At 51.1% G+C, this 12,895-nt stretch overlaps 1 protein-coding gene across 1 annotated transcript in view; it reads left to right on the top strand.

Annotated features, from left to right (window-relative positions):
- The window catches only part of LOC142591262 (glutathione hydrolase-like YwrD proenzyme), a 116,973-nt gene extending 104,341 nt beyond the window's left edge, over positions 1-12,632 (top strand). The window contains exons 9-10 of the mRNA XM_075703600.1: positions 5,347-5,441; positions 12,078-12,632. Of these exons, the coding sequence (XP_075559715.1) occupies positions 5,347-5,441; positions 12,078-12,330 (348 nt within the window). The 3' untranslated portion in view covers positions 12,331-12,632. The remainder of the gene's footprint in view (positions 1-5,346; positions 5,442-12,077) is intronic.
- Positions 12,633-12,895: the final 263 nt, after the last annotated feature.

Raw genomic sequence — 12,895 nt, 5'->3', positions numbered from 1 at the left:
TTAGTACCAAGCGCGAAACAGCAGTATCTATCGACCGGGTGAATGCGTGGTCAGTTTGGCATTTGATAGTTAAGTGGAATATAATATTGCTAAGGAACAGCCGCCAAAATGAGGCTGCACTGAGCGGGAAGAAGACGACGTGGGTGCCGGCTTGATATAGCGTCGCAATTTTGGCCTCCGTTAGCATCTGTGTAAATAAATTGTATATAGCATTGCTTCAGCTAAGCGTAACATTAATTTGGGGGAGGTGGACGTTCCCCGTACACGTCTTGGAGCCTAGTAGCGGTGGCAACGGCGACAATGCACCGTTGGCTCCTGCTGGCGGCACCATAACTGCGCAAGCGTCTCCGCCTGCAGCCCCGTCCTGCGTCGCCGTCTCCCCTCCTTGTGATCGCGGTGTTTTCAACGGAGTCGGCAGTCCTGATGTTGACGACTGGCTCCGCTTATACGAACGTGTCAGCACCAGTCACAGGTGGGATCCGACTATTATGCTTGCGAACGTTCTTTTCTACCTCGACGGAGCTTGCATACAACTTGCATAGTTCCAGACTCACGAAGATGAGATCTCCAGCTTGGATCTCTTCAAAGAGAAGCTCCGCGAGCTCTTTGGCAATCCGTTCGGTCGCCAAGTCAATGCCAAGAAAGCCCTTGCCACATGTGTACAGACATCAATCGAGTCGTACGTGTCGTACATTCTCGACGTCTTGGCCCTTTGAGCCAAGGCTGACCCGACCATGTCTGAGGACGATAAGGTTAATCACGTCCTCAAAGGCATTGCTGACGACGCCTTCAATTTACTGGTGTTTACGAACGTCACCAGCATCGATGCGATCCTCAAGGAGTGCCGCCGTCTCGAGCATGCTTAAAGCCGCCGGGTATCCCAGCTCATCACGCGACTTCCCAACACAGCTGCTACGTCATCCTGTGACGACCTCTTCCACCAGCCGTCACGATGTGACAACTTGACCCGCATCATTCGTCGTAAGGTCGAAGCGGCACAACTGGCGGCCCCTTCATTCATGTCACCTGATCATTCTCCGGTGACAATATTTTGATCCAGGCCGTCGTCCGTCAAGAATTGTCCAACGTCGGCCTGCAATCCATTCGTTCCATACGCTCGGAACCTTTGTCTCCCCACACGTCCCCACTGCGTTCTTCTTACTCCTCTTACGGACAGCGCAACCCCTCCGAATGGCAAACCGTAGCGACAAGCTGATCTGTTTAAACTGCCGACGCATTGGACATGTCGCTCGCCACTGCCGCAGCCACTGGACTTCTCCGATACGCTATTCTCCTGATTACCACCCTCGCCCCTCTAGCGCGTCCTTTTCCTTCGCCCCTTCTATGCCCGCTCCATCATCTGACCATGCGACACCTTTGACACGACCCCGCTACTCCCGCTCGCCTTCTCCCACCCGCCGTCAATCTCGTTCGCCCTTGTCACGCCGTGTTCCTTATCCGACCTACTCGCCGCACCCCCGACCGGAAAACTAGACAGTGCAGCTTCTCGAGGTGAAGCTGCAAAGACGACATTGGCTCAAAATCCTCGCTTCACCTTACCCACGAAGAAGAATATTTTGGACGTTCTCGTCCACAATGTTCCTGAGTGCGTGTTGATTGACACCGGGGCACATGTGTTCATTATGAGTGCTGCTCTTCGCCGTCGGCTCAAGAAAGTTCTGATGCCCGCCGCAAACCAATTGGTACAAGTCGCCGACGGAGGGACTGTCGCTATTGTTCGCATGTGCTCTGCCCGACTCACCATTGCTGAGAGACACACCGTCGTTCTCTTCACCGTCATCGAGCATTGCCCTCAAGAACTCAATCTCGGTCTCGATTTCCTTGCCAATCCTTCTGTCCTCATTGACTGTTCGGCCGGCTCACTTCGCCTTGACTTGCCTCTTCTTGCCGACCCTGTGGACCCGCCTCCAAGCCGTTGAGCTGCATGGATTTAATCGCCTACCGCCTCAATCTGTGACGCAAATCGACTTATTGTCCTTACCAGCTGCACCTGACGGTAATTACGTGGTCGCACCAATTCCGGCAGTTATACTTGCACATGATGTTACCGTGCCGCACACTGGGCTGACAATTACTGGCAACCGCACCTGCCTTCCCCTGGTCAATCTCGCGTTAAACGCGCAAGTTCTGCCTCAGGGGATTTCATTGGCTATAATCAGCGCTTTACAGGATGATGAGATCGAGCCATTCACAGTGGAAGATCGTCACAGCTCAGCCCATACCGTGACGTCATCGCACGGACTGACGTCGACATTGAGAAGATGGTTTCCTCTAACCTTACAGCTGCTCAAGCTGAAGCCCTTCGCCGCGTTCTTGACGGCTATCGCGACATTTTTGACTTTGACAATCGACACTTCGGTCAAACGTCCGTCGCGACCCATCGCAAGAACACTGGCGATGCGAACCCTATTCACCGACGTCCATGTCGTGTATCTGCGTCCGAAAAAGCTGTTATCCAACAGGAAGTCAAAAAGATGCTTGCAAATTACATTATCGAGCCTTCTTGTAGTCCCTGGGCTTCTCCCGTCGTACTTGTCAAAAAGGAGGATGGAACGTGGCTTTTTGTGTAGATTATCGCCACCTGAACAGAATCACAAAAAAGGACGTCTACCCTTTGCCACGTATCGATGACGCTCTAAACTGCTTGTACGGTGTCACTTATTTTTCTTCTATCGACTTACGGTCCGGCTACTGAGTCGACTTACGGTCTGGCTACATGGACCGAGAGAAGACTGCATTTATTACCTCTGACGGCCTTTATCAGTTCACGGTGATGCCTTTCGGTCTCTGTAACGCGCCCACCACCTTCGAACGAATGATGGACTCTTTGCTTCAGGGAATGAAGTGGTCCACCTGTTTGGGCTGCCTGGACGACGTCATCGTTTATTAGCCCACATTTAACACGCATCTAGACCGTCTTTCAGCGATTCTTGACATGTTCCGCCCCGCCGGTCTCCAGTTGAATTCGTTGAAATGTCCCTTCGGTCGCCGCCAAATCACCGTCCTTGGACACCTCGTGGACGCCAGAGGCGTGCGACCTGAGCCGGATAAAATTCGCGCCCTTACAAACTTTCCTGTCCGAAGTCTACCAAGGACGTTCGTAGGTCTCTGCTCTTATTTAAGACGCTTTGTGAAGGACTTTGCGACCATCGCACGTCCTCTTACCGTCCTCTTGAAGAAAGACGCCCCATATTCTTGGGGACCTGACCATGCCGCATCTTTTTCGCAGCTCACTACTCTCCATACCACACCTCCAATTCTGGCCCCATTTGACACGTCTGCCTGAACGGAAGTGCGAACTGATGCCAGTGGTCACGGCATAGGAGCAGTGTTAGCCCAACGCCAACGTGGACATGATCGCGTTATAGCCTATGCCAGCCGACTTCTATCACCCGCTGAGCGCAATTATTCAATCACAAAGCGCGAGTGCCTCGCTCTTGTGTGGGCTGTTGCGACATTTCGTCCATGCTTGTACGGACGCCCCTTCTGTGTCATCACTCATCACCACGCGCTCTGCTGGCTATCCTCGCTCAAGGACCCCACGGGACGACTCGCTCGCTGGGCGTTATGCCTGCAAGAATATACCTTCTCCGTGGTATATAAGACGGGACGCTTGCGCCAGGATGCCGATTGTTTGTCCCGCTGCCCCGTCGACGAACCGACTGATGCGGACGCCATCGCTTGCGTTTTCTCTGTGTCCCAGTTGCTTGAAATCGGCAACGAGCAACGCCGCCATCCTTCATTACGAGCCCTCATCGACCATCTGGAGTCAACGCCTGGCGATGCCTCTCTCCGGATGTTTCTCCTTAAGGAGGGGACATTTTACCTCCGCAATCTCGATCCACACGGCCTTGACCTTCTGCTCGTAATTCCATCGCACCTGCTTTCGACTGTCCTCCAACAACTTCACGACGCTCCCTTGGCTGGACACTTGGGCGTCTCGCGAACATACGACCGTGTACGCCGTCGATTCATTTGGCCGGGTCTCGCCCGCTCCGTGCGGCGCTACTGTGCCGCTTGTGAGTCTTGTCAGTGCCGGAAGAAGCCCTCCACACCTCCAGCTGGATGTCTCCAGCCGATCGACATCCCACCGGAACCCTTTTTCCGTGTTGGTCTAGACATTCTTGGACCGTTTCCTCTCTCGGGCTCCGGAAATAAATGGGTCGCCGTCGCTACTGATTATGCAACACGGTACGCAATCACCAGAGCCCTTCCGACAAGTTGTGCTACTGACATTGCTGACTTTCCGCTCTATGACATCATCTTAGTGCACGGTGCTCCGCGCTAATTACTCACTGACCGTGGCCGTAGCTTTCTGTCGGCAGTTGTCGAGGACTTCCTCCGCTCCTGTTCGACAAACCACAACTTGAGCACGTCCTACCATCCACAGACCAAGGGCCTCACGGAGAGCCTCAACCGGACCATCACCGACATGCTTTCAAAGTGCGTTACGACCAACCACCACGACTGGCAACTTCACTTACCATATGTGACGTTCGCGTATAATTCATCGCGTCACGACACCGCCGGCTATTCACCATTCTATCTCCTATATGGCCGAGAGCCCGCGTTGCCCTTGGACACTTTGTTGCCCTCGGCCACACGTTTAACCACAAAATACGCCCGCGACGCGATCGCACCACACGCCGACCACGCGCGCCAGCTCGCCCGCACCCGTATAGATGCCTCACAGGAGCATCCGAGACGCCTCTATGATTGCCATCATCACGATTTGCACTTTACTACGGTTTCTTTGGTGCTTCTCTGGTCACCCATTCGACGTGTGGGCCTTTGCGAAAAGCTGCTGTCGCGCTACACTGGCCCATACCGTGTGGTGCGACAAGTGACCGATGTCACGTATGAAGTCATCCCCGCCGACCTGTCAGCGTCATCGTCGGCAGCAAGTGACATCGTTCACGTGGCGAGACTAAAGCCATACCAGACACCTTTCACCGCGGGTGTGTAGATTAAGCACCGGGGCGGTGCTTCTATTGCTGGGGGTGATGCTACGGAGCAGCCGTCACAGTGAGGCTGCACTGAGGAGGAAGAAGACGATGTGGGTGCCGGCTTGATATATAGCGTCGCCATTTTGGCCTCCGTTAGCTTCCGTGTAAATAAATTGTATATAGCGTTCGGCTTCAGCTACACGTACCAATATTTTATCAAGCAATTCTGGGGAATCGACAAAACGACTGAACGCGTAATAACTTTTTCTGCGTGACATGATTTCAAAACCGTCGTCACGCAAGCCCACAATTGCTGTCAGATTGCCGTCGACAGTCACGAATAAGTAAATATATAGTGAATATCTTTTTCTTCTTCCAGGTGTTGTTCAACATGATCATGCTTGGCTTGGACCCACAAGAGTCTGTGTCAAAATGCCGCTTTGGTCTGGGTTCTATGTATGGTTCGCATCCAGAGTAAGAACCTTGTAAACCATTCTTTTAGTAAGATGTACGTAAACGTCCCGCATAGGAACCTACCGTTCACGCGATTACCATACTTAGCCTACGTAAGCCACATTATGTAATCGATCTAGCCTCTTCAGCGCATTTCATTAAAGAACCCTTTAAAATTTATACGAGCTCGGAGATTCCAACCTTCATCAGACGGGTTTCTAAAGCGACGCCGTCCTACGCATTCACACTGCAACACGAATGCCCCATTGCAGAGGATGATTAATTGTCAACGTTAGCACGCCCTCGCGTGCCGTTGGGACTGCCGTGGTTAACGAGCCGAAAGCGCAGGACTACGAGTGCGCGCTGCAAAATAGCGCGGCGTCTCCATACGGAAGTGCAAGAGGGTGTCTGTCTGTAGTACACGGCATATATGACTGATTTTTTGGGGGGGGGGGCAGTGCGCCGTGTCTCTAAATTTCTTGAGTGGTAATCACCACGGCGTCGCAGTCACCGTGAGATCGGTTCTTCCTGAAAATGTTTGAACGTCCATCAGACTTTCCTTCAAAATAAGAGGTATAGCTGCATGAATGCATGTAATTGCGACGTCGCGCGCATGTGGAATATCTCATCTAAGTGGCAGAAAATAAAAGAAGGACAAGTAATATTTGATTATCATCCTAGAATCGTGTAATAGTTTACATGATGATTATCTGGAAGACAGTGTTTTCATAGATTACTCTATAAGCATGCTAAATGATTAGAGCGAGGTACAGCTGGACAGCCAGAAGCAGCGTCTTCTTTTTACGAGCGTTAACTTAGTCTAGGCAACAGTCCCCTTGCACGCAAGGGTCATGGTGCGGCAGAACTGCATAGGATCTCTGACAACTATTCTTTAGTAACATATCTTTATATTCGCTATACATCTTTCACGCCTATTTATGAATTGGTTACAGTTATATGTATTTTACCCATTTCTATTGCGCACTGTTTTAGGCTTCTACACAGTAACTTGACACTTAATCACTGTTACGAATCACAGCGTTGCTTTTAAATTACACCTCGTCTTCGCGCGGCTTATCAATAACTCGCGCTTGCGCCACAAAACACCATATAGAGTTAATGACCGGCTAGTCTAACCCTGCGGCTGTGCGTTGAGGAATTTCCTCTGCATCTTCCTTCCATTCAAACTTCTCTCCACCAGCTTATTTTTCATCTGGCTTTCGTTCTTGATTTTCTTTCTCAGAAACCACCTCGCCATTGCCATTACAAGATTGGGCTGTTATTCTTCTGATGCAGTTTATTGCCGCGTCCCCTTTCAGTTTGTTTAAATGTTCGTCTAGGATATGTCGTCAAGGATATGTTATATGTTGTTTGATGTGTTCGTCTAGTCTTATTACAGATTTCAGGCCTAATAAAGCAATGCTGTTCGAAAATATTCTTCGTGCGGCGCTGTTTTTCTCGCGCTTATCTGACAACCAACGTTCACACACATCTTATATGTTTGCTAGACCAGTATTTGAACCATATCATTTTCTGGTATATTTACCATTTTCTGTTTCGTTCTGAGCCACGTCACTTTCTTCCCGGCCTATGATCTCGTGATAATTCCAATCGCTCATCTATCAGATTCGGTATCTCTGTGTTCTGCTGCCTTTTCGGTCACCTTTTTCTTTTCCAACAAACGGGCGGTTTCTCTTTACATAAAAGCTTACCATATTGCTACTCATTGATTGGTCATTTGCGAAAATATTAAAACCCCTGTTGCTATATTTGTTACTTTAGCGTTCAAATTTGGACTGCCCATTCAACGCTCCTTAGTCCATTTCCCAACTACATATCCCATTCTCAAAATTATGCCTTTTTGGTGACTTCCCTATGTAGCTATACCCTTTCTCATCAATGACGATTTCTGTCTACGTGCAATTTTTTTTGGTCATCAGACAGCAATCAATGGTTGATTGCCTATTTCACACATCCGATGTGTTTTCGCAATTACATTTAGGATCAAGAGATAACTTTGCTCCCAGCGAAGTAGTAATAACTTCTCGTTGTTGTTGGTATAGCAATCTAGATCCTGTATGCGGGCATTCATTTCACCTAACGGAATAATCTCTGCATCGTTTTCGAAACTCTTACTATCAGCAGTTGCGTATTGTCTCAATTCTTGATTCTTTGGAATTTTTTTTGTCCATAAGTAGGTTTCCTTTCCGCTCACTGCGCCTGGTAACCAAAGATACTGTTGAACCTTTGAATTTATGCTTTCCCATTTGGCTCCATGATGTATGAGCATTCTGACTGTCCTCCGCTACTTTGCGATTTAGTTCTGTTGCATCCTTTGCACAGGTAGTTTTCTATCATCAGTGGCTCTTGTAAGTCTTGTTGGTGGCTTTAGGCCTCCCCATACACATCAATTTGTGCTCAATTTATCCGTGGCCGCCGCGCCACCTGGTGGTCGCAAATGAAATATGGCCGCGCATCGAAGACTTCTGCGGACGCAGTATTAAATCTGAAACAAAGATTTCGGAAAGTTGCACGACACATCATTATTCTTCACTCGAAGCAAAATACTGCATAACGTTTCTGAGTAAAGAAGATAAACGTAGCTAACCAGGGTGAAATTGGAGGGAAATCTAATATGATTGGTAATTTTGATTCACGCGATAAACTGAAAATTTTAACCTCTCGCTTTATTTTGACATATCATGCATTCTTTCACACCAAAATAAAACTAACAGCACATATTACAGACGCAATAAACTTTGAGGCTCGTTGAAGATGTAGCAAAGTATCCAGAGAGGATCCGACGAAAACTTGCATCAGCAGAACACAAACTTCGGTAAAAAAGCCCCCTTGTTTCACTCTTTTCCGAAGGCAAGATAGGAAACGTTATTTTGTTATTTTTCAAAATATATACTTGTAATTGTAAGGTTGCGCAGGGATGGCAGACAGGTATACATGCATATATATTTAGTAAAATTGAGCACCTTAGACATCGAAGGTATTGCAATTCCGGCAACCGCTGTTTTGTTCTGGCAAACACCAGAACGCCGACCCGTACAGAGATGGCCAAGCTGCGACACAAGTACAAGGACGACCCAGAGGCCTTCGCGGAAGAGATCGTGCAGACGCACCTCGCACGCCCGGAAGGGCAGAGTCACCCAGAGTACTGCGGGGCTCCCAATGAAGAGCTTTACGCGGACTTTTCCGTGCGGGAAATTAGAACGGTCCTCCAGCTACTGAAGACCAACTCGGCGCCCGGTCCTGACAGGATCACCAACAAAATCCTGAGGAACCTGAACGACGACGCCATCGAGAAGCTCTGCAAGTACATCAACGCGTGCTGGAACGAGGGCCGAATTCCGCAAGAGTGGAAGACCGCGGACGTTATACTGATAACAAAGCCGGGCAAACCGATGGAGTTCCGAAACATGAGGCCGATCTCCCTCACGTCCTGCGTCGGGAAAGTGATGGAGTATGCCGGCCTTAACAGGGTGACGACGCTGCTCGAGAAGCAGGACGCCTTCGGCACCCACATAATCGGTTTCCGGAAGGGACTTTCAAAGCAGGACGCCATGCTGCAGATCAAGGAACAGGCCGTGAACACTCCGAGCACGCACGTGCGCGCCCTTCTCGGGCTAGACCTCAAGAGCGCCTTCAACACTGTGAAGCACAAGGCTATACTGGACAAGATCAGCCGACTCGATCTCGGGGCGAGGTTCCACCGATATGTCAGCAGCTTCTTGAATGCGCGCGAGGCAACAGTCAAGATCGACGGGGCCCCACAACGAACGGTCCGAATGGGTGGTGCGGGAACGCCGCAGGGCTCCGTGGTCACCCCATGCTTTTCAACCTCGTCATGATCGGCCTGCCTGATCGTCATGATCGGCCGTCTTGACGCGATAGAGGGCATCAATCATACGATATACGCAGATGACGTGACGGTGTGGATCACGGAGAACACGAGCGTCGGTGAAATGCAAGACCGGCTGCAGCGGGCCGTCCGGGAGGTCGAGCGGCACCTCGAAGACACGCGACTTGTCTGCCCACCCGACAAGTCGGAGATCCTGCTCCACAGGCCGCGCAAAAAAGGACCACTTCCGCAGGCCGTGCTAGACGCCCGTCGTTTGGGCATCCGCGTCACGACGAGGGAGGGGACCCGAATACCGACGGTGTCCAAGTTGCGCGTGCTCGGCCTGTGGCTGGAAGAGAACGGTGCCAACCGTGAGCTGGTTGCCCAACTGCAGAAGACAGTGGCCGCCGCCACACACCTTGCGCGGCGGGTCGCGAACAAGAGGAAAGGAATGAAGGAACACAACGTTACGTGGCTGATACAGGCGTACGCGCTGAGCCACATAGCGTACGTCGCCGCATACGCCGACTGGAACAGGAGCGAAACCGACAAGCTGAACGTGCCGATCCGCAGGGCGTTCAAGACCGCCCTGGGAGTACCCCAGTACACGCCAACCCACAGGCTCCTCGAGTTGGGCGTGCACAACACGCTCGAGGAGATCGCCGAGGCGCAGATAATCGCGCAGCTGGAGCGGCTGTCGAGCACCGTAACGGCAAGACGAATCCTAGACTTGCTCGGGATTCGATATCATGAGGCGCGTGGACTGAAGGAATCACTGCTACCGCAAGTCAGGGACGCCATACAGACGGAAAACATGCCGAAGAATATGCACCCGGTGCATGCCGTGCAACGACGTATACGCAGGGCGGTAGCAATCCTCGAGAAGCATGGAAGACAAGAAGGCGTCCTCTTCGTCGATGCAGCCAGGTACACGCGGCGAGTCAGTGACTCTGATGGCAACGAGGAGCGTCGACCACCACCGCCGCTACGAGGGAATGTGCGAGACGAACCGCAGTTACCAGCACCACCACCACTACTGCTACTACGACAAAAACGGTAGGAGCAACAACGGCAACATCGACACGGCTGGCCGACGGCGGCGGCGCCCGCCTTCTCCATGGCAGTCGTAGATATAAAGGGAACGATCCGCGTCACGGCATCAGCGAGGCTGCCGTCGGCCGAAGCAGCGGTAGAGATGGCCACAGCTCTCGCGGTACTCCACGGAGGTGCGGAGGATAACCTGATCATCAGCGACTCCAAATCAGCGATTCGGAATTACACCAAAGGTTGGGTGTCCGCAGATGTGGCGCGCATGCTCAACGCCCGGGCCGGGGACTTCGGATCTGGCGCGATTCCAAACAAGTGCCTCAAGTGGTTCCCCGCGCACGTCGGGGAGCTTGGCAGTAACAACAACAGCCACGAAAATAATGACACCTACAATGCTAACGGCCGAAGACGCAACGACCCTCGACCCAACCACAACGAGCGCGCCCAGCTCGTCGCAAGGCAGCTTACGCGCCGCGACGCGGTTACCCAGAGGGCAGCCGCTGCCGTTGTTGTGCGGGACCCCAGTGGAGGAGTGACGGCGACGGCGGCTGCCACCCCGTCTGGCGCTGACGCGTTCGTTACCAATACAACACAAATCGCGTCGGACGGAGCTGGGGATCACGCGGACGCCGACTGCGATGTCAAGGAGTTTCCGGCAACGTAAAGAGTGGTGCTTGGTCACTATAGGAAAGAACAAAGAAAATATCCACAACCCCATGGGCGCCTAGACAGGTCCCAGGCGGTCGACCTGAGACGGTTGCAGACGGGCACTTTCACCAACCCCTACCGCCTGCACCGCCTGTGGCCCGCGCTGCACCCGTCGCCGGGCTGCCCGTGGTGCGAGCACGAACGGGCCGATATGGCCCATGTGCTTTGGGAATGCCAAGGCCACGTGGAACAAGGACAAAGAAGAAGGGGGAATACAACACCAGAACCCTCTGAAACGGGGCGCCTCGCTGAGAGATGGCAAACCGCCCTCCTCAGCGAGGCACCCGAAGACCAGGAGTGGGCCGTCCAGCCGGCCAGGGCCGTTGCAGAAGATCTCGAAAGATTTTCCTCGGGCGATGGACCCCTGGCAGCCTAGCCCCGGGCACCAACATCAATAACCGTTGGACAAATAATGTTTATTCCTATCCTATCCTACCCTGTTTGCAACAACAGCTGAAAAAAAACTGTTTCATTCCAATGTACGCTGGTATTTTACTAGGTTATATAAATATTTTGTTGAAATCTATCGTCTTAGAAACCGCTGTAACTTTCGTTATTTCCACTGACTCATTTTTCGCAAAATTCGGCATTTGTGCAAAGTTAAAACACGGGACGAGCTTTTGTACGTTAGTCGAGCTATTCCATGGTGGGCACTCTGGCATGTCAGTGGCTGCTCCTATAGAATAGCTGTTTCTGTCGACCATTATTGATCATGCGGAATCTTCATGTCGATCCTCCCTGAAAGAACCATTGTGGCTTCTATTTCTTGGCTTCGGGCTATTGAGAATAGCGTTACAAATTTCTCCTTTATCCTTAATCTATGTGTGTGATTAGGTACAGTGTTGTGTAAAGCTATCGGTGTTCATTATTGTGGCACTTCTTTCTTTGTGCATATACGTGTGTGTGATCGCTTGAGCTCTCCGCTGCCATTGCGCTCTGTAGGCGGTTCTTATAAGTATGCGCAACATCAGTGCTTGATAGCGTGGGAACAGATGTGCAGTCGATGCGTGTATGTGTAGAGCAGTGGCAATAACTCGTTCTATTATGTGCAGCGACCCACTCCAAGTGGAGCTTGGCTTCGACCAGGAGGTGCAGCAGGCGCTCGAGCAACGAGGCCACACTGTGAAGGTTGATCACTCGGAGCTACGCCGTTACTCTGTCGGCCACGCTCATGTCTTGTGCCGGGCAGCGCATTGGCGGAAGAAGGAAGAGATCATTGCAGACGGTTCCAAACTTACGGTTTCTGGTGGTCCCATCTGGTGCGGTGCAGACACTCGCGCAAACGCGGTGGCTCTTGGTTACTAAATAGCCACGCAATTTCTCGCGGGGAATAAGCAATGCAGCTATTGTCTGCCAATATTTAAAAAAACAGCCTGTGAGGCAAAGAACTGGCCTACAATTTGCATTGCCTAGAGAATCTCCTCTGTCTGGCAGTACCGACAAGGACGATGTGAACTGGAACTGCATGCTAGTCATGAACCTTGAAATAAACAAAAGTTTCTGCATTCAAATTCAGAAGTTCTACAGAAGAACACAAGATATTCAAGAACCGAACATAATGTTGAATACAGGGCGAATTATAATATCGATATGATGTTGTGTTCAAAGACAATAACATATGTCAAATGCGGTCACAACAGCGGGAATAATGCTATCAGACAAACTGTGCCTTAGAATATCTTCCGTTTGTTTGTGGCTGCGTTTCTGCTGCCTATTTATTGGCCAATGCGCGGTCATGGGAACAAATAGTCAGCAGAACAAATCTCTGTTATGATAATGCTTCTTCTATGAAATAATCACCGCATTTTTGACACTCGTCTATTGTTGAAGGGCTTTGGCCACATGAACATTTTATTTGTCCACTATACGC

The sequence above is a fragment of the Dermacentor variabilis genome, chromosome 8, assembly GCF_050947875.1.
Source record: "Dermacentor variabilis isolate Ectoservices chromosome 8, ASM5094787v1, whole genome shotgun sequence".
NCBI classification, from domain to species: Eukaryota; Metazoa; Arthropoda; class Arachnida; order Ixodida; family Ixodidae; genus Dermacentor; species Dermacentor variabilis.
This window is presented reverse-complemented; position numbering and strand designations above follow the sequence as displayed.